Source organism: Cinclus cinclus, chromosome 14 (assembly GCF_963662255.1).
Source record: "Cinclus cinclus chromosome 14, bCinCin1.1, whole genome shotgun sequence".
NCBI lineage: Eukaryota > Metazoa > Chordata > Aves > Passeriformes > Cinclidae > Cinclus > Cinclus cinclus.
The window spans coordinates 11,894,175-11,919,940 of record NC_085059.1 but is presented as its reverse complement, the minus strand read 5'-3'; the positions used below and the strand labels follow the sequence as shown (position 1 = coordinate 11,919,940).

Below are 25,766 nucleotides of genomic sequence, written 5' to 3'. Positions count from 1 at the left end.
GAACCACCATGAAGTACCGACTTCCCCTAAACAGAAGTCAGGCAAAGGGTGTCTCCAGAGCTGCATCCCTACACAGCATCTAGCAGTTCAGGCTTGGTTTCGGTCACACCAAGTTACACGATGCTCACAGATCTGTACCAGAAAGCAGGGGTTGAGTTACTTGCAGCAACAAGGACAAAGGCATGGACAGCAATGGGGAGCCTTTCCTGGGGCTTTTCTAAGTTTCGCTCTTTTGATGGTTGAATTTGGATGGGGAAAAACAACTCCACACACAGAGGTCCCTACAAAGACTTCTCATGTTTGTCTTTGCAAATGTGGCTGAGGTGAATGTTTTCTCAGGCTACAGTGCTACCTCTGAGATGCCCTGCTGGGATGACAGTCTTCTACTCCTCCAGCCTTATTCCCAGATTTTGCCTTCATAAAACCCTCCTGGCCAATTGGAAAAACCCTCTCCTGGAAGCAACTTCCTTCCCTCAGTAGATCTGCCCACCTGCAGCACCTGATTGCTGCTGCCAAGAACAAACACCCAGTGCTTTTGCAGAAAATAACATCCTCCTTTCAGAGCTGGGCCACAAACCCAAAACGCTGACAAGGGCAGATCCCACCTGTATAAACAGGCACTAGCAAAAATATGCTCCATAAAATATGCTCCATAAAATATGCTCCACAAAATATGCTCCATAAACATAAGCTTTTGAAACAGAGTTCTGCACCATGGATGAATGCAGAGAGTATTTATTTACCTATGGGTGTTAATTTACCCCATAAATCTTTAAATAAAGGCACTGCCTGCTTTTTTATCACTTCTCTCCCTTTTCCTTGAAGCAAAACCATCCTGCACATAGCAGGGTGGCCTCGGCAAATGCTCCAGTGGCAATCTCATGAAGACTTATAAACCATGAGCTGCCAGCACATGAGGCAGCAAGACTTCTGTTCCATCTCAAGTGACCTTTAATGCAAATCCATTCAGTCCTCGGGATCTCACAGCCCCCATGTCATGATCACACTGAAGTCTGAAACACACTAAATTCTTTTCGATGCTGCCAAGCCTGTTTGCTTCCTTCTCTGCCCCTCGATTCTTTGAAAGCAGTTGCCATTCTGACACAGTATCTCCATCTGGCAGGGTGAATAAGCACCCAGAGCCATCAAAAAAATGAGTCAATATGACAGATTTAAAGAAGTATTGTGAGATTTCATTTCAAACTATGGGGATTACTTTTAAATAGCTGCCTTTAAGGTATTATACCCAAAATGATAGCACGAAAATTGGAGAGACTGCAGAGCTCCTATCCCTGCTGTCTTTCTGCCACCAGCCAGCAGCTCCTGGTCCATGGTCACTGCTGCAAACGCTGACCTCCACCATGCGGCTCCTGCTGAGGTACGGAGCTGATCACTTGGGATCAGGACACATCCCTGAATTTCTCTCAATTTTTCAAAGCTTACTGGTTATCCTCTGGGACCACCAGGACATCAAACTAGCCAAGCAGGTGGAAGGAGGGGGAATCATGGGGTTCAGCAGGGCTCCCCAAATGCCCTCACACCAAGAGTGCTGCATAATGGATGGGAGCTTTGGCTCTGCTCCCCAGGAACAGAGATCATGGTGTGGGAAGCTATATCCCAGTTTTGCAATGCAGCAGTCTGGAGAATCCTGCTTTCTATCTGAAAAGAGAATGTCTGTCTCTTCTTTTGTGAGGAGGGCAGGCAATTGGGCATCTGCAGTGGTTTGTTTAGGTGTGGCAAAACAGAAAATGTGGAAATGTAATACATGGTAAGTACTTTAATTTCCAAGCCAGCAGGTCAGTGAGGACTATCCAACCCTGGTGCACCCTGATATCCCCCCCAACTGAAAGGCTGACCACCTAAGGTTTGTGAAATACTTGCATTATGTATCCCACGAGCATCTCACTTTTCGGGCAGCCTCACAAAGCCCTTCTCCTGGAGGTTTCTGATCTAAACCAAGGTCATTTGCAGTCCCAGCAATTAGCATCACTACAGCAACACCACTGTGTTATACAAAGAAAGTTAATCTAGATTTTTAGCACTCAGTGTATTAAATGATTGCAAACAACATCTGATGATGCCTGATGGGCACTTGCCATTAGACTTACTCAGAACAGAAATAAGTGTCATTCAGACCATATCCTTCAGCATCTCAAGATTCTCCAGTGGCTAATACAGGTACAAACCTGGAGGTCTGAGCTTCTTCATTGCCAAGTTACATACCTGAATGCATGTCCCAGTACACTCCTTGCAGAGGCTGCAGGACAAAGCCCATCTGCTTGCTGGGATATGGGAGATTTTTGTAATGGGTTCCATTTTTTCTGGACATCCAATGCTAACCTGGCCATAAGATAGAAGACAAGTTGCAAATATCAGCTACAGTCCCAAATCTGTTGTAAGGAGGCATTTGTGGCAGTATGAATGAGGGATGGATTATATTTTTTATTTCTGAGGGTTAGCTGTAACTTGCAAGAAAACCCAAACCCCCAAAACCAGAAACAAATCTGGAAGACAGAGAAGGAAAAATTTACATTGTTTTTTCCTCTGCATTAATTCCTCATCTGAGGCGTATCTCAGATGGGCGTATGAAATTAGCTTTACTCTCCTCAAAGGTATGTCCCCTACCTCTGTGGCCTTGCACCCCAATTCTCTGCTCTCCCTTAACAGGGGCCCCCTTGGCTACTAATTAAACACACGGTGTGATAAAGCCAGCATTGCGGCTCTGGCACAGCTTGACAAGCCCAACTGTACTTGTTATTTACACCACTAATGAACACCCTGGGTCAAGACCTGAAACCAGGACTGTGCCCACCCATATATCAGGAGGAGGCTGGAAAACATCTTACTTCAGGTATCCATAAGGCACAGCTAACATGGACCCATTTCGTCCCGCTCCGGGTGGGCTTCAGCGCTCCCCCCCTCTTGGGGCACAGCAGACACTTGGGCTGAACACCAAGGGCACAAGTCCGGCACAGCCAGCTCCCAATGGGGACCTTCAGGATGCCATAGCACGCCTGTGAAGACATGATGGACAAGGATGTCTTGGCTTGCAAAGCATAATGTAGCAAAAGTTATGTATTCCATCACCATTTGTTAAAAAACAGGTGGGGCAATGTTTATCTTCTCCACAACCCATCCTTCCTCCAGGGAGATAACTTCTGTTAATGGGCCATTGAATCCCACTGCATGACTGATAAAATTACATCATCCCATTGGGAGATGCTCCACCCAGGGGGGGGAGCCAAGCATTTTCTATCTAGATAAAATCTGAGATTTGGAGCTCCAAAGCAGCCTTTTTGCACTGGATTCCAGAGGAAAACTAGACCCTTCTACATCACCATTGGACCTTCAGAGGAAAAATGCACCTTCTACAGAACCACTGCTCCAACAGAACCACATCTGTCCCTCCAGAAGGACTGCAGCCACCATTTAATGGGACTGCAACCAACACCCTGACTGATAGTATGCCAGGTTGTATTCTGACTCTGTCAGTGGTTTTTTTTTTTTGTTTGTTTGGTTTTTTTTTTGTTTTTATTACTGTATTTTTATTTTAAATTCTTTTCCTAGTAAAGAACTGTTATTCCTATTCCTGTATCTTTGCCTAAGAACAACTTAATTTCAAAATTATAATAATTTGGAGGGAGGGGGTTTACACTGTCCATTTCAAGAGAGGCTCCTGCCTTTCTTAACAAACATCTATTTGTTTCAAACCAAGACAGAGGGTTAATCCTGCAGCCCAGGATGAACATCCTTCCAGACCTCCTCCATCACTCCCACCTTTATCAGTCCCACTGCATCCCAATAAACAACAGACTCAACGCCAAAGCCACAGACAGGGAGCTTAAATTCTTCCTTACTACCTTCCCTGTTTTCACATGGATGCTCATGGAGGATCAGGAACTGAGAAAGTTCCCAGTCTGTAACCACACTGGTTACAGATCCAGCACAGCCCAAAGGGGAAGCAAAAATAACTATGGAAAGGTAGAAAGGGGAAGCCAGTAGTCAAAAATGCAAATGAGATGGAAGGAACCAAAAAGGATAATAAATCTTAAGGATAACATATCTAAAGGGGGCACATACAAGTCTCCAGCCAAGAGAGTGAGAAATGAAGGACTCAGACTGCCCATGGAGCTCCCTGACCTGCTGTGGTAATGCAGGATACCAAGAAGCCAAAGTGTTTCATAAATATTTCTCTTCCGTACTCGGGGAAGAGCCGAATTATAAGCCATGTCATATAATGATAAATACTTTCCACCTTGACCATAATTTAGGACTGTATTAAACAGCTACTGCTAAAATCAGACAGTTTTCAACTGGCAGGTCCTGATAACTCAGATTTAAAGGGTTTTCAGAGGGCGACACACTGCCTTGGGCACTAACACAGGGCTGTGTCCCTATTTAAAGTGAGGAGACGTAATTAATTCTATATCTGGCTGCCCTGACATCCCTGCAGAAGGCAAACAGCCAGTGCTGACAAGAACCCTGGGCACTCGCAGCTGCAAATTGAGTCCAGGCATTCGCCAGCTCCACTTCTTGAAGTTTACTCCCAAAAAGCATAGCTTTTTCTCCTGCTGCTGCAGGTCATTGTCACTGCAAGTGAGAGTGCTGCGGGTGGAGACAGGAACAGAGGGGGCACATGGAGATGTTGGGAGTGTGGCAAAAGTACATCATCAGTCTTTAGAGGCCCAGAACAGACTACAACACGACTTTATGTTGCCCCAAACCACAAACTGACTCTCATAGTGGTTTCCAAGTGGAAGAGGCCACTTTGTGAACAGGTTGAGGTAACAAGGAATTAAGAGAGGAAATATTATTGCTGCGAGTCTACACAGTTCAAAGAGACTTAACTGTGTGTTTCACAGTGCCTCCAAATCTGATAGATAAATCACTTCTGGAACACAGTTTTATAAAACATGTGATTTAGTACCAGTCAAGAATCAGCCTGATATGTACTAGCAGCAGAATGAACTGGTAGACTCATCTCAAAATCCAGGAGAAAGCAGGAATTATGACCAGGTGCCCATCTCTAGCAGACTCTTAGATCTTGGTTATTTATTTGTATTTTAGAGCAGTTGAAGGTGCAATTCTGCTGAGAAGCAAATACAGGGCTTCCATCCCAGACAAGGAGCAAGCTTTAGAAACAAGGTGCATTGTCAGCTAAACACACTCTTCCAAGTCCAGTACCAGGCAGAAGGTGTTCCAGAAAAATGAAGCCAGAATTCTGCATAGGAGCAGCACAGCTATTTTTATTGCTACATCTATCTGGGGTGCAACACCACTGAGAAAAAGATGCCAAAAAATCAGGGAGGATGCCAAGCCATAGACAAGCTTGGTGTGGTCCGTGGAACAGAGGGTGGGTTCAGCCATGTGCCCACACCAGAGAAAGGGAATTCAGTGATGACAGGCCTGTGGCATGGTGGCTGCAAACTAGCTGGATCATTCCCTTGCTAAACAGAAGTGTGATGTTGTCACTTGGAGAGCAATGACCTGTGATTTAGCAGCGGGGGGGCACAGTTCCACCTTGCTAACAATTTTAAAGGGACAAATGCATGTGCTTTCTTAAAGCTTTACTTCATAAGAATTAAATAATAGCAAGCCTCATGTTCGGTGTTATGCAGATTAAGTGAGTACAATGATACCACCTGGCACTATAACCCACCACCATGTGTCTTGAGCCCCTTCCTGATGGGATGCAGAAGGACAAGGAAAGGCTCTGGTGAAGCCCATGGCACCAGCACCCATATGCCCCCAGGAAAGTGTCATTCCCAGCAGGTTTTGGACGTGGTGCTGTCAAAGGCATGGTGCAGGTTAGATAACCATGATGCCATGTAACACCCTGCACTGTGTCTCTGGACTTTGTGGCTCAGGGTGTAAATCAGGGCAGAGATTAAATCACAGGCAGCTTATGGACTGGCATAGGGCTTAGGGTTGGACTTTGCTCCCTGAAAACAACTGAAAAAACCCTCTTTCAACAGCCTTGAAATCCAGGCTGCTGTATCCCCTTCTGCAGCTCTGGGGCTGCTGCTTAAAGTGGAGCCCACGGCTCCCCCGGAGTCCCTGCTGTGGCTTATGTCAGCTCACAGCCTGACATTGCCACTTGGGCTTGTTAAAAAAGAACCCAAGAACAAAAAAAAAATACCCTGAACCCGACCCTGCATCATTCTGGTATTTTGTGGAATCTGATTCACTGATGGAAACCACTCAAAACACCCACCTCCCACAACTATAGATATCTCCAGTGCTCTCCCACCTCCAGGAAGCATTGATGGAAAAGCTGCCCAAAAGATGAGCAAATGGCTTCTCTTTAGAACTAAAAAAAAAAACCAAAATCGTTTGCACAGAGGGTGAAGCCCAGGTGCTGCTGCTGTCATCCCAGCACCACACAGTGCTTCCCCTTGAAGCACGACCAGTAAAACCTCCCTGGGTCCATGAGGGACCCAGGAGACCCTCATGTGGCTGCCTTACCCTTGTCAAGGTTGCCCCAAAAGCAGGAGGCCCACAGACTCCCCCCAGCAAGAGCTTGAAGGATTTGCATTCAATTCTAAAAATAAAATTATTTTTCTCTAGGCAGAAAAATAAAATTAAATCCCACGCTCACACAGTGGGGAAGCTGGGACAGAAACCCTGTGATAAGAGACCGCACTGGTGGAGCTGGAAGGTTCCAACCACTTCCCAGATAAAGCAGAGGAGGAGGAAGCTGGGGGAGTCTGTGAATGCCCACCCATCTGGTGAGCACAGGACTACAGACCTGCATCCCACCCAGCCACCAGCCAAGTCTTGCACACAGTGCTGGTCACTTGCCGGTGCTAAAGATGCCACTGGGGTTCAATAAATGGGGTAAAGAAGAATACCTGTATTAGAGAATGAGCAGACATAAAATAAAGTATCATAGAGACCAAAGAATAAGGAGGAAGGGGCACTTCAACCTCTGGTTTCTGTGGGCACTTATAAATGATTGGGGTAAGAGTAAGAAAAGCAAGTTTGCTGTCTGCCAGCTATCCAAGACCCCACAGTTATCCCCACTCCTCTGGAGCTTCACTTCAGACCCACAAGAAAACTTAACAGCTTAACAGGAGTCTACAGCAGCCCAGGGGAAGGGATGGGTGGGGAAGGGGGGAACCCAGAGGAGGAGGGTACCACAGAGTGATGAGCAGAACCAAGCACTGCCACCCCACCCTGCAGCCAGGGCTCACCTGGTGCACGCAGACGTTGCACTTGTCACAAAACACCATCTCGTTGCCGTCCTCCCCCTCTGGTGAGCGGCACACGTCACACACCACGTCTTCGTCGTACTCAATGCCCAAGCCCTCCTCGGTCTCAATGGCGATGTTCATGTTCTCGTAGCACATGGTCTCCAGCTCCTCCAGCACTCGCTCCAGGGTGATCTCGTCCAGCTCAGGCTTTTCTGCAAGGCAGAAGGCAGAGCATGAAGGAAAAGCCACTGATGCAGCTCCGGAACAGGCGCCCACTCACCTTCAGGGCGCGTTTTGCCAAGGGCTGAGCATTTCAGATGGCAGCTCAAGAGGCAAATCCACAGCGACGGTAAAAGCAGCGATTTGGAAAACGGCTGCTCCTAACTCAGGATGCAGTTTATATTTCATAGACAGTAACAAAATATTGCTGCTGGCTGAAAGGAAGGAAACCCATTCAGCTGAAGCAATGCGGATAATTGGGACTGACAGTTTCAATGTTCAAGGAGACAAGTTTTGCAAAGATGCTTTCTGCAGCAAGGGCTCAGACAAGCTTTAGCAACACAAAGTCTGTGCTTTAATTGTGAAAACTGAAAATTGGCCATTTTAAGGCCAATTAAATGGAAATGTAAAACTGAAGCTGAAGGTAGAAACTGACGATAAATTATGGTGGTTTTTTGTGTTTGGGTTTAGTGAAATCAGAAGGTCAGACCCAGGTAGGTCTTTTATTCTCCCCATACCAGGATCTTTAATGAAGAGAGGGGGCAGAGATGCTTTACCAGAGCTTTCCCCACAGAGACAACCAGGAATATAAGGTCAATAACCAGGAGACATTTTTTAGAGCAGCAACCTCTAGGAGTGGGATACCCAGTTGCCTTTAGATGGGGCATGCTGCTGCCAGGAGCTCTGCAGCCCCAAAACAGTGCCACACTGAAGGCTGGTCCCAGAAGTGCTGCCTCCCACCGGCACAAAAAGATCCTGGTGTGATAAATGCAACATGAGGTCACTCCAGGCAAGGAAAAAGAATCTGTCAGGAGCAGGAGTGAGGTTCTCTGTGAAGGGTTAGAGGCACAGTTAAGCCTTCATCACACCCTGTCTCCCAATGAGCACTATGTCATCAGAGGAGAAGGTACAGGGACAACAGAAGTATCAGCAGGATGCAATATAAAACAATTAGAGTTTGTATTCATTAGTGTGAAATATCCACAACTGGCCGGACAGTGGAGGAGCCTGACCCAAACTGCTGTCCATCCTCCTTGATGGAAAGCACTAGAAGAAAATACCTTATTTATGAGCAGAGACAGAAAAAAAAAGGCTCGAGGAAGAGCCCATAAGGATCAGTTACTAATTAAATGCTCAGTGAAAAATTTGGCATCCTGGTCATCTCTCAAGCTACAGTGTGATGTCCCTGTTCTGGGTTGAACTCCAGGGATCGGGTTGCAGAGGTCTCATCACCTCTGCTGGATGGGAGCTGGCAGAGGCTGCATCTTTCCCCCTATAGCCACTGATCAACTGAAAAAACTCTGTCAAGGGGGAAAGAAAGCATCATGTAGGCGAGCTCGGCATGCAAACACACCATTGTCTGCCTTTTTAAGCTCTTCCCCAGTGTTTCACTGGCACGGTTTCCTTGGCTTGACAAGTCCCTGCAAACATCCAGCCTGGCATTTTACATGTCTATGTTGAGTCTGAGATAACATCTTAAAACAGGCAACACTGTTCCCTATCACAGCCCTTTCAAGAGCTGGAGCTGCTGTGCTGCAACATGCCAAGGAACCTGCTGATACCTGCTTGATCCTGGAGAAGCTCCATTGATGGGTGCGGGATCTCAGCCCCAGGCTGGCACAGGCTGCCTGTGGCTTCTGAAGCTCAGTAATGTGAAACAACTGGCATTAGCACAGAGAGTTCTGAGCACCAGGGCTGGGATGGAGCCGCCATCTTGCTCTTGGCATAGTTCCAGTTGGATGTCATGGAAATATGGAATGGTTTGGATTGGAAAGCACCTTAAAGATTTTCTCATTCCCGCTCCCCTCCATGGGCAAGGACAACTTCCACTAGATCAGGCTGCTCCAAGCCCTGTCCAAGTGTTCCCTTGAACACTTCCAGGGACAAGACAGCCACAACTTCTCTGGGTAACCTGTGCCAGGGCCTCACCACCCTCACAGAGAGAAATTTCTTCCGAATATGTAATCTAAATCCATCCTCTTTCAACTCAAAGCCATCCCCCCCTTGTCCTATCATTGCCTACATGTTACAAAGAAAGCCAGAGCATTATTTTTGCCTTAAAGGAATCCCTCTATGAACACACCACCTGAACTGCACTTGCTCAACATGACTTTATGTAACAAAACAGTCCAGCAAAAATATTCTCTTCTTGGTCCGGGTTTCAACTCCCCATCTGTGACTATAAGCCTGGCCACCAGAGTGCCAGTCTGGGGTTACTCCATTCCTCCCAAAAGTTCAGGCTCTGCTCTTCTGGAAAGCAAAACGATCATCAAGGTGTCCCCAGTGCTTTTTCCCACATACTTTCGAGAGCTTCCCTGTGCTCATGGGAGAGGGCAGGCAGAGAGCTGGAAGCTGCAGGCAGCATAAGGAAGGAAAGGGAGGGCGTTTTCCACAGGAATCATGAACTCGACCTTGCCCAGGGGTCAGGATCATGCTGGCATTGCCACCGTTCCATTTCACCTCGAGTGGAAAGAAGCAGCACCCACCCCACCTCCTGAATTTTCCACCAGCACCTGCTTAACCCCGGGAAGGAAGTTCATGCTGATCCCAAAACTCGTGCGCCAGAGGAAGGCCTGAGCCAGAGGGAGAGCAGCACCTCGGCGGGGTTCCCTTATCAGCCTCTGTGCCATGCAGCTGTTACAGCATTACATGGGGAATATGGATCCGTCCCTCCTGCACACATACACACGCAGGCACTCTCACACTCCATTTAGGTGTAATTACATTAGGAATGTGTTTGCCAAGCGTCATCCGGAATACTTCGGAGCTTATTGAATTGACAATTGCACTTGATGGGGATGAAGCGATTAATCGTTTATGAAACACTAAACACTGGGGCCTGGGGGTGAAGCGCTTTTTCCATTTGCGCTCCATTTATCTCCTTCTGTATCATGTGAAGTTTGTGCTACTAAACTCCATTCATAAAATTGTCATCTTTTTGAGTGCAAATACTCTCTCTTTATTGATCATGGCCAGCTAAACAGCAAACAAAAAAATTCTCCACCAAGACACTCCCTTGTGTATGTGCACAAGCAACCCTATTATTGTCCCCAGAGAAGGAAAGTAAAGACACAGACAACTGATCTTGGCTACAATGAACAAATCCTGTGATGTCCACATCTGGGACCATCACCAGGTCAGCAGACTCCAGCTGCTGACCAAGAGATCAGTATTTTCACCTAGTTAAGGTGTGCCAAGGTCTTAGGCAAAAAAGCAAAGCTTTTCTGAGTGTCCACAGAAGACAGCAGTGATAGCCATAAACTTCTTCAGAGTTTCAGTTTGGAGGGACACAGACAGAGGTGAGGTTTTAATCCCGTGCCAATATAATCCCTGGCTATTTGGAGCTGCATTCAAAACACTGACAGAGGAAGAATATGTCCCATCACCTCTTCCAGAAGGCCACCCATATCCTTCCTTTCTCCATTAACACTGAGTGCATTAACGATGATGGGTTTTGATGTGGCCACCCATCCTCTCTGGAACACCCTGGTATTGCCCCATAATGGGAAGGGCTGTAATCCAGGGAATGCTGCCTCCCACGGCATCCCAGATGAGAAAAACTGTTCCCTCTTTGCACAGGGCAGGATGCTGTGTGGTAGCACCCTCCCAGCTAAAGGAAGCACTAGAAAATGCAACTTGCTTCAGAAATGGAGAAGAAGTGACAGATGATGATGCACTACAGGAGGTTTCTGGATTCGATTCGTGAAAAGAAAAAAAATCTTCCCCGCATGTCTGTGTCAGGGTCTGCCATGATCGCTGCAGTCCCACAGCCACCCAGCATTCCCATCACCTCACAGGGCTCCCAAGGGGCCCAGCCCAACTCCACATAACTCAGCCCTTACAACTGCCCATACAGCATCTGAAACACAGCATTTTAACACTGTATCCCAAAGGATCTGGGATTACCGGGCTGGCACTGCAGCCACAGTGCTACGCCTGGTAGAAGTACCAAGCATATTCCTTTACACAACACCGCCCTCCGTCGTAATTATTCCTGTAATATCATAACTTATGTGGCATGAAGGAGCAATATTCTTCTGCTAAATTAATCCTCAGCTACTCCTTGTCATGGTGTGAGCCAACTCACTGCAAGAGGAGGAAATAGCTGGACAGCCACCTTTCACAAAAGACAGACCTATTTCTGACTGAACTGTGCTCCACTAATATCAATTTACTGAAACAATAAATCCTTTCCCCCTGTGCAGACTACCTGGAGATAGAAACAGCTCATGAACAAACAGCTATCAGGACTGCAGGCTGTGCCATTCATTGATTCACAGACTATAACCCTGGGAGTCTACTTTTCAGGAAATATATATATAGATACATATAAACAAGCAAAATTACTGCTTTTTACAATTATAATAAAAAAGGGAAAGCAATTGGGAGATGGATGTAGGCTTGTCTCTGACTATCTCTGAAAACCTGAGCTGAAAGAATGAAAGGTCCCTGATGGGATGGGGTGTTCACACATGGTACAGGGATTACAGACTCCAGAGATCTCCTTCCAGCTCACTGGCCCTTCAGCTTACCCAAGGCAAGCCACTTCAAACCTGTCTGCTTTGGAACTTGTGGGAACACCAGCCATTCTGCCTCGGGCTGACTGACCCCCTGGGCAACTTTCAGGGTCATCAGGAGATGACAGCCAACCACCTGAACACCACACCAGACTACCTGGGACTCTTACAGCCACCTCCAGCCCACCACCTGCAGACACCCAGCCCTTGGAAGATGCAGCAATTGCACATTTATCTTTTATCAATGCCATTTATAAACAGACCCTGCATGAAAAGTGTGACCAACACACAAACAGTGAACTGAGCATCCACAGTGAAACCTCCAGACATTTTGTTACAAACACAGCCTGCTAATGCACTTAAAAGATTTACACGAACCAATTATCACCCTTTCTGCCACCCACGGACATCAATTACTGCTCAAATTTAAAGTGATGACAAAATGTTTCAGAAGCCACTTTAGAAGCTGCTGCCTCTCTGCAGTGATGCTTGGCTCTGACAGGGCTGTCCTAGAGCACTCCTGATGAAAGCCTCCTCACCTCATCAGCAGCAAAACTAGAGTATTGCTGGAAACTTCCACAATTACTGCCAGGAATTTACGGAAACAACAAAACAGTGACTTGATGTAAAAATCGATCATGCTGAAAATGTGGAGGGAAAATGTCTTAAGAGTCTCCCACTGATCTCCAACCCTGCTAATCTGTACATTAATACGTCACATACAAACAATTAATACATTCATTTACACATTGTATTGATTATCTGTATCTCTAAGGAGGTAAATAAGCTCAGCTCAAGGCTCGTGGTGTTTTACAGGGGGAATAGCTTCAAACTGTCAGAGGGCAAGGGTGAGACTGGATATTAAGAAGAAATTCTTTCCAGTGAGGATGGTGAGGCCGTGGCACATGCTGCCCAGAGAAGCTGTGGCTGCCCATCCCTGGAAATGTTCAAGGCCAGGCTGGATGGGGCTTGGAACAACCTGATCTAGTGGAAGTTGTCCCTGCCCATGGCAAGGGGCCTGGAGTGGGATGAGCTTTAACGTCCCTTCCAAACCAAACCATTCCAGGATTGTATACTGGGGTGGTCCTGCACACTGGGACATGGACACACGTTGGTGGGTGGCAGCTGCTTGGAAAAAGGCTATGCCTGGGGAGTGCCAACTTGCTGCCTCAAGGTGATAAAGGGGCTCCCAGAATCCCAAAAGGATGCAGTGGGATGGGAGCAGCCTCAGAGTGTGACACCCAGGACTGCCACAGGGGGAAGCAGCCACTCTGTGAGGAGCAGAACTGACAGCAGCCTCTGCTCCACTGAGTACATCTTGCCTGGGGTACTCCATTGACTCCAGTTTTATTTCACATCCACTTGACCAATCTCACCTCCGCCAAGGGAGGTATCATCTCATTAGTACACAGACATATCTCAAGTATGCAGCAATGAATTCCCTCCTGAGCTTCAAAAACAATCCATGTGACCTTTGCATGTTCCTGCCATAAAATACCAGGAACACCTCCAGTTCCCAAGATAGAAGCTGTGGTGGGCATATGTGAGCAGAATACACCATATGGATTAAGTCAAGGGAATACTTAGAAACTTTGACTCTGCCTTCAGCAGAATTGATTCCGACAACAATTTTAGCAATTTCTTGAGGATTTTCTGTGTGTTTATGAAGTGCCGATCACTGCAAAAGGATCTTTCAGCCTTGGTCTTTGAAGTCTCTCTTCTCTTACAATAGCATTGGATTTAGCGAAGATCACAAAATATGTCATAAAATGTTAATATAAAAATGAAGACTTATGGCAGGGCTCCTGTCTAAAAGGACAGGCCTGTGCTGCCTGGAGTGGCATGGACATTAATCTGGCTCCATTCAGACTTCTTCAGATCTGCTTTTTTTACAATCTCACATTGCAGCAGCAACAAATAAAAAACTTGGGCATGCTTAAGTACTGACTTCATCTCTAGCACACAAAGGTGCTTTAAACAGTACATTTCCATCGAGTACAGCAACAGCTACTGAGGCATCTTACTGGGGGGTTTAAAACTATTTAAAGCTGTTTTATGTTTAAAACTTTTGCTTTTCATGTAAAACCTTTGCTTTCTGGAGTAATTCCACTTAATTGGGAGAAGAGTCAGCAGGCAGAATGCAGAGAGCTGGAGCTATCTGGAGGTTTATCTGATCTTGGTGATAAAATTCCATCCCTAGGGTGACCTAAAAAGGACTGGAAAAGGCACGTGCTGTGTACTACATGGACCCAGGAAAGGCAAGCTGGATGATCTCATAGGTGTTTTCCAGCTCTCCTCTCGGCGCATCCTCAGGAGCCAGTCAGAGATGAAGATCCTTCTTTGTCATTAAGTATTTCGGGAATGACATACTGTGCTCCTGCACAGCCCAGTAACAACGGTTCAGCCAAACACCCATGAGGAATTTAAACTTCTGCCTGCCTCCTAAATTAATGCTTGGAGATAACTCCTGACTCCTCTGAATGGGAGGAGAGGCTGCCTTTCTCTAGTTAAGTCATGTTAATGATCTTGGAGATTAGCAAAGCAGGTTTGGAAATCTCAGTGAGTCATTAACGGTGTCATTAATGTCAAGGGCTTCTGGGAGAAAGTGCTATTTATGGACTGCCTTTGGACCAACCCAGGCAGTAGCAATCCAGCCTTGGGTGGTGAAGGGCACCCAAATCCCACCCTGGCTTTTCCCATCTGGGAAACAGAGGGAGCAAAGCTGCCTCTCTGGCCAAGCCTAGGAGCTGAGCAGCAATTGATTTGCTACAACAGCTTTCCCCTATGAGCACCCAAACCCCATCACTTCCACAGGCAGGAAGATGCATCCCCTCAAAAAAGTTTGATGACCTCCAGCCTCCATGGCAGGCATGGCTGCCATGGATGATGTGACCATGTCCTGCAGCCAGGAGCACCAGCTCCCATCCTGCTTCTCACCTGCCAAACCCCCACCTCCCTGCAGCATCAGGGATGGGGTATTAATCAAAGCCACATCTTTTCCTTTCCAAGTCACTGGAAAAAATGTACTAGCCCTTGCACTGCTAGAGAAGTTGGGAGGACTGGAGGAGGGGGCAAGATACCCAAATCTATTGGGCTGAAACTGTATCCATGGTGGATTTCACATGCCAAACACTGGTTTTCAAAGCTAGTCTCTCCCCAGCATATTTAAGGCTCAGCCAGTAAGGACAGTGCTCCCTCAGTGACAGGAATGGGCTGGAGAAGCAGGTGATGGGCAGTGGTGTTCTCTGCACTACCACTGCTGAGATCACCTTCGTCCTTATCACCATCTAGAGTTGGTGATGGCAGGAAGGCTCAAGGGCTTCCTCATTTTCTATAGTTTCATCCAGCCCAGCCCTGGACAAACATCTCCTAAGGACGCTCCCTTGGAAAAGGTGACTGGCTGATAAATGATGAAATGGAGGGAAAAAATACAGCTTGCTCAGAATGGCTGAGGGTCAGCAGCAAAGCACTGCCTGTCTCCTGACTTGGGATTCCCTGGGACACTGAGGTGCCTGCCCACCCACATGCCTGCACGGAGCAGGGGTATGGTTGGGATGAAGATCTAGCACCCCTCCTAAACTCAACTCACTCCCAAGGCAGTGCTGCTGGAGAAGCTGCCACTCTACCCCAGCACTTGTGGGTTTGGCATACACCAGCCCAAAGGTCACATGGGGACAGCCAGCTCCTGTCTGGCCTGGGGCAGGGACCTTCCAGTTACCTCAACCTTCCATCACCAAAGGAGCTCCACAACTAGACACTGCATTTGAAACCTAATACTTTGAAGAAACAATAAAACAAGGCAAATTTAATCCAACTGAGCTGGAGAAGACAGATCTCTGCCCACTTCATTTCTAGAGGCTTATGAAATACATGCAAGGGGAAGTGGAAATAGAAACAACCCTTCTCTGGAGCCCAGAGACACTTCAGGTGGCCATGAAGCTGTGGAGATGGCAAGGGAAATGGAGCAGGGGATACAGCAAAGGCACAGTGAGGTCACAGTGAAGCCCAGTATGGTAGAAGGCAGTTTCTTGATGCAGTAACAGCAGCTCTGCAGGGTTAGGAAGGGTGGATCCTCTGTAAGGTACCTGAGCAGGACTGAGGCACTTGTTTTCATCCAGCAGCACCCTCTGCTCTGCCAAACACTTCAATGGAGCTGCCAGTGCCTCAAAACCTACGTGTATTAATGACAGAGCTGATGCTGCTAATACAGGACCAGCTAATGAGGGCAAAACTGACTTGTGACTTCTCTGTGATGCTACAGGCTCCACAACATTGAGATTATGGGAAATCCAACATACAGGATACCTATATCAGAAAATCAGACGCAGCTTCTACAGCTTTCTCAAGGTCATGAGTACACAAACTTTCATTATAAATCAATCATGAGGACAGATCTTCCTAAACCAAGATCAGTCAATGTCACAACCAACTTCTGAGCTCACCTGTGCTCCATGAAAGCTCATTGAACTGCATCTTCTTGACCTCATTCTGAATCATGCTGCAGCCCTCAACCAGCTGCCTGTGAGAGCCAGCACAACCCTCCTGCTCTGCAGTGCACTATCCCATCTGCTCAAGCACCTGGTAAAATCCTTTTTCCCACTCTTGAAAGGCCTTTGCCATCAGGGACTAACCCTTCATGTAGGCACACCTGAGCCTTCACTGACTTCACAAGGGGAATGCTTTATTGAGGGCTTACTCTTACCTGCAGAGCAGTAGCCAGACCACAGCAACCCTTCCCTAAGAAGGACTGGAAAATCGCTCCACTGTCTGGCAGGACTACACACCAACAGGTCTGTGCCAACAAACTTGCCCAGCAGACCATGCTAAGCACTAGTGCCAATGGTCAAATTCCATGCTCAGGTACCTGCACTTGACCAAAATCCACTAAAGGTTTTGAAGAATGTGCAGTGATATAACAGCAGTGATGAAGGCAATGTTATGCTGTGGTATCCAGAGATGCCTGGAACAGGAAATGATCAGGACCAGCATTTCTGACATTTCTTCTTCAAGGCCTTTTAGTTCCACATGCTGAATGTCCACTGTGGGACACCCAGGCCAGAAAGAAAAAAAAAAAACAAAAAACCAAAAAAAACCCAGCAATACTCACCCATCTCCTTAAGTTCCATGTTAACCAGTTCCAACCAGCAGGCATCGAGCTCGTCCAGGTCATAGCGGCTCATTCCTTGCAAGTAAGTCCTTGTAGCTTCTGAAATCTCAGAGCCAGGCAGGCTGCTCGGTGAAACCTGTGAAAGCGAGCTCTCCAGCTGGGGGATGATCCTGGAAGAAAAGAAGGGGAGGCTGAGAAAGAGCTATAACTCAGAAAAATACTCTGTTTCTTGCCATGGAGGGTGAGACCACACTACCCAGCTCTGTGAAAGAAAGCAAAGCCACTGCACCTGAAGTCAGCCCATGGGCTGGCACTGATGACCCCAGCAGAGCAACTACAGCAAGAGTGCTCCCATTCATCTACGGAAATTAACTCTACACAAGAAAAATAGGTGCAAAGCAGGTGATCCAACTATGGACAGCAAGTCCCCCAGCCATTAACTCCTCCATGAACACCTCCAGTGTGCTGCACACTGCAGTGCCACAGCCACACCATGCTGGGCAGCACTTTGGCATGCTTGGTATTGGAGAACATCCCATGGTGGCTTGTGAGATTTGTTCTGAGTGCTCTCTAATCACAACCACAGAGATGGGGAGAGGAGCTGCCTCATCTGCTGACAGAGAGCAACCAGGCACTGGCTGTCAGCTCTTCTGCTTTTCCTTGGCAACTCTGCAGCAATATGCATTATACTTGCCATGCACATGTCAACAGTGTCATGCCTAATGACAAGCAAGCAGAGGACAAGCTGGAAATGGGAAACAGGCTGCCAGCTGACAGATCTCGGTGAAGTTGGGAACTGGAGCTTGCACAGATATTCTTCCCCTGAAATCCACCTGGCACAGATGTCAAGCCAGAAAGATGCTGCAAAGAAACAGCAACCAAACATCAACTTGCTGCAGCACCTCAACCCCTTCCAAACAGCTTCTCCCCATGCAAAGCTGGAGGACTCAGCCCTGCTCTTGCACCAGTAGCAGCTGGGAAGGCTGCTAATCCCCAGAAGACTTTTATCTGCCTTCTGTCCTGCTATGTAAGCTAATGTCAGAGCATCGAGTGCCTTGTGTTCTGTGATGTGTCTGGGGCAAAGCCATGGTGTCCATCACATAACCAGATGAACTGTGGTACCAGATGCTCCGAGATTTTTATGTGCCAAGGAGAGACACTTGAGCCCAGCTGTCCTTGGGAATGAGACCCTACCTGCCTTTCACAAACTCAGGAAGGAAATCTGTGTCAGGGCAGGAAAATGAACCTGAAGTTTCTACAGTCCCAGACATGTAGTTTAATTACTGTCCTCTGTGGTCACAAACACTGGAGGTACTTCCAGAGCCAACAGCAGGAAAAGCAACAATTTATGGCTCAGAGGGGGAAACATCAAGAAGTGGGTTCTTATGTCTTCTGCTTTACTTTCCCCTACAGTAAATTGCAAATAAAGATGTGACCCAGTGTCCTGAGTACACCTCCAAATTTAAGTTCAAGAACTAAAAAGAGCCACATGGAAGGACAGCTCTCAGTCCCCACACTTTAAAAAAATCTCACAGAAATCTAGGACAGAACTTGGGGATTCACTGACATCTCTAACGCAGACAGCATTAACACTGAAACTAGGCATGCCCCAGCCACAGCTTCAGGACTAGTATCTAAAGAGCTCCCAGACCCCTAAAATCAAGAATCACAGAATGGATGGGTTTGGAGGCAACCTTAAAGATCATCCAGTTCCCACCCTCCCTGCCATAGAGGACATGCCATGGGATGTCCTCCATGGGATGTCATGCCATGGGCATGGGACAACTTCCACTATTCCAGGTTGGTACAAGCCCCATCCAGCTTGGACACATCCAGGGATGGAGCAGTCAGCAGATTCTCTGGGCAACCTGTGCCAGGGCCTCACCACTCTCACAGGGAAGAATTTCTTCCTAATATCTAATCTAAATCTGCCCTCTGCCAGTTCAAAGCTATTCCCCTCTGTCTAGTCTCTACACACCCATCTAAAAAGTCACTGTCCAGCCTTTCTTGTCACCCCTTTAGCCACTAGAAGATGCTATTAACAAAAAGATAAAGCAGGAGCTGCTGGTGCAAAGTGCACTGGTTCACATCAGACCAAACCTCTCCTCCCCATGAGCCCAAGTCCAAGGTCATCCCTGCACAGAAACAGAACCTTGCTGTGGGATCAGTCAGGCTGGGCACAGCCTTGTTACAGGAGAGGAAAAACAGTCCTCCACCTGCAATGAACACTTTGGTTGGGAAGAGCTGTCTGAGCAGGCACGAGGTCAGGGCCATAAGCCTTCATTAAGCTGAGTTACACAAGCTGCTCACCCAACAGCCCCTGCAACAGGTGATGCCCTGACACCGAGCCAGCCACGGATGCTCAGGGCGGCAGGAGGAGAGAGCTGCTATTTTTATCCTGGCATAAAATTGCAAAGATCTATGCTCTGTGTACATATCCACGGAGTATCCTAAACAGGTCATTTACTGTATTGACAGCACTGAAATGCACTCGGTGTGATAAAAATGCTGACATGACTGGAGCAATCCCATGGGGTTATCTCACACAGTGCATATGATACTACCTGCCAAGAGCAGTGTGTGGGACACAGCACCTGCCTGAGCCTGGGCCCGTCCACTCCCACCTGGGCACACAGCCTCCACCTCCTTTCTGCAGATATCTTATGGAGAAGTTTTGCTGAACCTGATGCTCAGAGACAGGAGACAAGTGACTCTCCCCTTGAGTCATGTACCCACCTCCCCAGTACCCCCCGCCGCAAAACCCTGAATTCATGTTTAGACTCTCAGGTCCTGATTTTACACAATCCCTGGTGAGGCAGAGATCACAGGGAGCCCGAGGGCTCACTGATGATAACAGCTCCATAAGCACTCAACATCCAGCTTTTTTTGACACTGTAATTAAATACAGTTTGCTTCAGTTTAATGGAAACTGGTACTTAAAGAGTGACATTTTGCCTCTCACCACATCACTGATGATGATCAAGGTAATGAAGATACAAACATCTAACAAGCTCACCAGCACTCTGTTAAAAGGTTTGAAAAGTGCCAATGCAGTGATGGCAGGTGCCTCTCCCTGTCTGGGAACACAGGGATCAAGGAGGGATGATCAGGTGCTGCAGCACTCAGCAGCCACTTCCCTACAATGAATAAGTACTAATATGAAAAGTATCTTCCTAAGAGGATCACTAAACTTTACTTTTGAAATTTCCTCCCCATAACCCCATGCTGATCTCACAGCATGGGCTGGGATGCCTTGGAGTTAATTCAGGCTTGGGGATGCTGGGACATGTTTGTGCCATTTTCTCACCATTTCAAATATCAGCAAACACAGAAGGTCAGAAATTAAGAAACTGAAATAGCAGCTAAATTATTTTTCATACAGTAAGAAGCTTGTATAACCCTATGAAGACCTGCTGGAAGCTTGGCCCAGATCAACTCCCTAACTCATCTGCAGCAGTTAAGCATCTCAGCTAAACACAAGGGTTTTATGGATTGCAAACAATTCAGCAAACCCTGAGAGAGTCTGTGCCTGTTCTCATGAGCATTCCTCCCACCTCGAGGGGAGCTGGAGGCTGACAGATGCTGAGGCTCCCAAGCCTCTCGGAAGACCAAGCAGGATGCAATGCCCAGAGGTGCACAGCCTCCCACTGATTCCTGGATTTGCTTTGGTGGATATAATCACGTTCCTAAAAAGCAGCCCACTCCTTCCTGACACAAGCTAAGGCACCTGCAAAGGGCTTCTTGGTGTTGAGATATAAAGATCAGTGACTGCAGTGATAATGCCTTAGGCTTGGAGGAACTCTCGAAGAAAGAAATCCTATAGTTTAAGACAAGAGAGCAATCCTTTTGAAAAGACCATGCCCAGACTCAAAGCAATACAGAAAACAGACCAAGCTGGGCACCCTTCCTCACCTCCAATAACTTCAAGAAACTGGAGCCCAAAAAACTGCAAGCTTTGTGCTGTCCAAACACTGCAGCAGAGACATAGCAAGAAAAAGGGAACAAAGCACAGAGGCTGCCCCCACCAGTGTCTATCCATCTCCTGCTGGGCTCTAAGAGCTGGGAATGTCATCAGGGCTCCCCTTTTGTGCAGGGACAAGTCTTAATCTATTGGGAAACCATTTTTCCAAATAGCTGCTTGGTGGACAAAGAAATACCCAGGCTGGGTGATGAGGAGTCTGCACAAGAAACACCAACCCACCCAAACTCCCTGCACCATCATGGCAAAGAATCACAGATGCAAAGCCTCCAGACCATTCACAGAAGGTCAATTACACAGGAGGAGCGTTTCCTCCTTTAATTTATCCAGCCAGCCAGAGACACAGTGTTTTTTTAAAAATTCTGTATCAATCAAAGGGCTGAAAATTTGGATCAGCCTGAAAAATCACTACAATCCCGAGGCCATTAGTCTGAAAGTGGGTCTCAAGGGCACTTGAGGAAAAGGAGTAAGTGGACCCCAATACTCTTGAGGATCACATCTATCCCTGGAGAAATTACATAGTAATAAAATATACTCAGCAAATTCCCACAGTTAATCATCTCTGTAAACTGAAGGCTTCACTTGGCTGAAGGGAGAAGGCATTTTTTGCTATATGCTCCCTTTTAATATATCAGATAGAAATAATTAAAGCTGCATAGTATTTCTCATCCAAAAATACTTGATTTTATTACAACAAAGGCTTTAGTAAGTCATCTTTTCTTTATCTCCATTCCAGTCTAAATTAGTCTTGTCCGATGTCCATAAATAAGTCAGCTTAGGAAAGTCAGTGGAAAGATAGCTCTGCCAGACACCTTCAGTAGATGCTGATACTCTTACTACTGCTAGCTCTTATGGAGGAATTCTCCTGTGGCACACAACGGCTTTAAAAGGGCAATTTAAAGGGATGATTTTCATTTTCTGTTTATTAAAATACTATCTTGTAGGCCATTCAGACCAGATGCCCCATTTTCTTATGAACTTAAGATAACAGATTTTATAGATGCTATTGCCTCTCAACAGCAGAGCAGAATTTAAGTCAGAAAAAGTGCCTGGGGGTATAAGGGTGAAGGATGGGGTTGGAGATAGTGGTGGATGCTCACAGTAATGAGCCACAACCCACACACAAGGGTTTGTGACCCTCAGCATACCCACACCCAGATTTACTGACTGTGTTACTCCTACTTCTTGTATTTTTATGGCTTCTAGTAAAGGCTATACAACCACGAGCCAGAAACTATACTCCCAAAGCTGGATTCAAGGATGAAAGGGAATGCCAAGAGATTATCTGTTTAGGTTTTAAATTAACTGGCCTGATGTTCACACCTGCAAGCAAGCTGGCCTGACCAGCTGGATAAGCCTAAAAGCATTTTTAGGATCCAGGTCCTGGTGCTAACCAGAGTCTGTTAACACATCCTCCTATGGATGGAAAAAAGAGGGCTGGAAGCAGCTGGCCCCAGAGAGGGAGGAGAGAGGTGACACAGTGTATCTCAACAGGCCACTGTCACCAAACCCTTTTATGTAAAACAAACAAGAACCTGAGCAGAATGAGATGGCACTGCTGGGACCAATTTGTGACAAAATAAAAGATTTGCAGTATTTCCTTATTGGCTGCTGTAGCCAAAACCCCTTCAAGATTTGACAACAGCCTCTGAAAATCCATGAAAATTCATCATATATACATCAAGAGAGCAGCCACAAGAAGACCTGTGGGTCTGGGAAGGGGAACCTGTGATGGCTAATGGCCTGGTCTGCCACCCATTCTGCAATCATTTGTAGGCTATCTTCACGGCAAGGGCTGTAACAAGTACATTGCTAGCAAAAAGGTTGACAAAGGGAACTTAAGGTCAGCCCTTCCTGTGTATATCCACGCTTGAGCAAGCAGCTCAATGCCACGGTGCAGTTTGCCCTCACTGCTGCTGATGGGCACAGTGGGTGGCTGGGCTGCCACTGCCCTTTGCTATAACCTAAAGCCACCTTTAAGTGCTTGTCCCAAAACCTACACAGGCAGTTACACACGTAGTCCAGCCACGAAGCTCCATTCGGCCGTTGCTTCTGTACTGAGAAAACAAAGCAGCTGAATTTGGCTGCAGGAGGATCCACCAAGCTCCAGTAACAGGAGCAGCTGTGCCCAAAACGCAGCCCCTGACTGCAGAGACATCGGTGGCTAATGCTCAGCTCCGGGAAAACCCCTTTGTGTACCCAAGCGGCACTGAGAATGTTCAGGAAGGGGTTAATGCTGCTTGCAGCAGCGTCCTGCCCTCCCAGTACCAGCAGCCACTAAGTGCAGCTCCAGGTGACGTAATGCCTGGGTGGCTGTGCAGGCTGCACTCCCCATCCCTCCTGCCTGGAGATGCGTCAGGGACCACGGACCACAGGATGCGTCAGGGACCCCCGGCATGTCTCAGGGACCCTGCTGTCCTCTGCCAGGCGGGGACCAGCCCAGGACAGAGTGGCACAGCTACACCCACTGTCCCTTTAGTTGCCACTGCTGTCTTTCCCAGCTGAATTCTGATACTTGGCGCTATCCAGTGAATATTAGAAATTTTCATTATCAGCTTTTAAAGCATCCCCAGCCATCGGGAGCATCTGATCCGTGAGCAGCACAATACAACTCTGCAGGGTACAGCCTCGGCACAGCCTTGCCACCTGCAGCTGCTGGCACATCAAACTCCTTCTGGCTCTGGGACCATTCAAGGACTCTCTCTTTGGGCTTGGAAATCCCCCTGTGACAATCCCATTTCTGTGCAGAATGTTAAGGGTGGAATAGGGCGGCCCCTTCCTAGTTGCTGGCAGTTTAGGACTTACATAGGCAGGTTCTGGAAGTTTTACAAAAATGCAGCTGAAGCTTCCAATTACAATAAACAGGTGCAATAAGAAAAATGCTTACTACTCCCTCCTCATCTGAAACCTCCTTCTCTAACACCCTGTAATCACAGTGGGTCCTTCCAGGCCCCTGGAGTAACACAATCCTCTAAGGAGAAAGTGATTCACTCTTCTTTGATGTGAGAAAAAGAGGAAGTGCACAGGAGGCACTAAACAGCCATCTTGTGAAACCCAGCTTTTCCAATTCCATTTCTGAGCTGTTTATCACCAGATAAAAATCCTGATACCCAGCAGATTAGAGGAAGATCAGTGCTGGTGTCCCTGTCTTTCTCCTGTTTATATTCCATGCTAAATCTCACTGATATTTAGCTCAACAAATGAATTATTTAAGTTGTAACACTGATTCAGTGCCCAGAGAATAATTTTGATGTAGATGGGAATAGGGACCTGATACAAAAGAATTCAGGTGCAGAGCAGTGTCTGCTCTCCCAAGGAAGAGAAGAGCACCATAGCACAGCTTGGTTCATCTCCATAACTTCTGTGAGAGGAGAACCACGACTGCAGGGACTCAGCAATGGCAGTGGTTTGCTGGTGGGTTGATTGGAACAACAAAACGCAGATGTTTTCCTGGTTGACTAGACAAAAGCAGTGTCTGGGCTGAAATCAAAATACACACATAATTTTTGATGCTGTGCAAGGATCTTCTCCATGTTCCTCTTCTCCTTTTCTCTCTGTGCCATTCAGCTCTAACAGCAGTGTTGAAAGCAGCAGGGGGACTGCGCCCTGCTGCTGGGAGGGGACACAGCCTGTGCTGCTGCTCTTCTGGCTCTGAAACCCAGCAAAATGCAGCAACCTCCAGTTCCAGGGCAGCTGCAGAGGACGTTCACACAGCACCTTCTCCCTGCAGGCAAGGAAGGCAGAGCCAGCATCAACAGGTGCTGCTCTCCCCCTTCTCCCAGACCATCACTGACCTACCTGGTGGCCCTTCAGGTACCCATGTCACACAGCAGCCTTCTCCAAACCAAGCCTGCAGGCTGCCAGTAGTCTGATCATGTCCATTTAAGCAATAGATGTCATGGAATTGCTACTAGAGAAGTCAGAGACACTTGATTGCGTGTTTTCTGGATATAAAAAAAAAATTAAAAATATTGCTTCTTTATGCAACTTAAGCCAAACTAACAACATTAAAGCATCTGGAATTAATTATCCCAGCCAGATAATGCTTCCATAATTACTCCAGTAATGCAAACAGCTCAATTTGCCTTTGTATCCAACTACTAATAGAGACCAGAAACAGAAGACATGATCAACGGTGGCAGTTCTGCACCTGCCATGATCTGTGCATGAGCCATGGCAGATCAAGAACTGGAAAAATCCCCCTGACATTGTTACTCACAAAGCTGAGGATGGGAAAGCTCAAAATACAGATTTGGGCAGAAGATGACAACTCCCATCCACCAGCATGGTGTCTTCGCACAGGTCTCCTTAAAGAAACCCAGCTCAGTGAAAGCAAAGCTTTGAGGAATTTGAAAAGGCAGCATCCAGACTCTTTTAGTGTGTTCTGGATCACGGAACTAACGCTGAACCCTGAAACACATGAGAACAATTCTGATACTGCCACCTGAAGCAGCACACAGCCCATCCCAGCAAACAAGGGATCCGTCAGCCTCTTCCACCGTCCACAAGGAGCTAAACTTGTTTGGGTGAGCGTCATGAAACTCCAGAATGGTTTGAATTGTAAGGGACTTTTAAAGGTCACCTTATCCAAGCCACATGCCACGAGCAGGGACACCTTCATCTATATCAGATTTTCCAAATCTTCTTCAAGTGCACTGAGAGAAACCACCTAACAGCTCTCCACCTCCCCAAAATCCTGGCAACATAGCAAAGCTCACTTACCAGCAATACTTCATCTAAATTCAACACCA

The 25,766-nt window shown here is 47.1% G+C and overlaps 1 protein-coding gene across 1 annotated transcript in view; it reads right to left on the bottom strand.

Annotated features, from left to right (window-relative positions):
- JADE2 (jade family PHD finger 2) overlaps nucleotides 1-25,766 on the bottom strand; it is a 69,374-nt gene that overhangs the window by 19,148 nt on the left and 24,460 nt on the right. Inside the window, 4 exon segments of the mRNA XM_062501951.1 lie at nucleotides 2,224-2,340; nucleotides 2,847-3,014; nucleotides 7,194-7,405; nucleotides 17,037-17,206. Of these exon segments, the coding sequence (XP_062357935.1) occupies nucleotides 2,224-2,340; nucleotides 2,847-3,014; nucleotides 7,194-7,405; nucleotides 17,037-17,206 (667 nt within the window).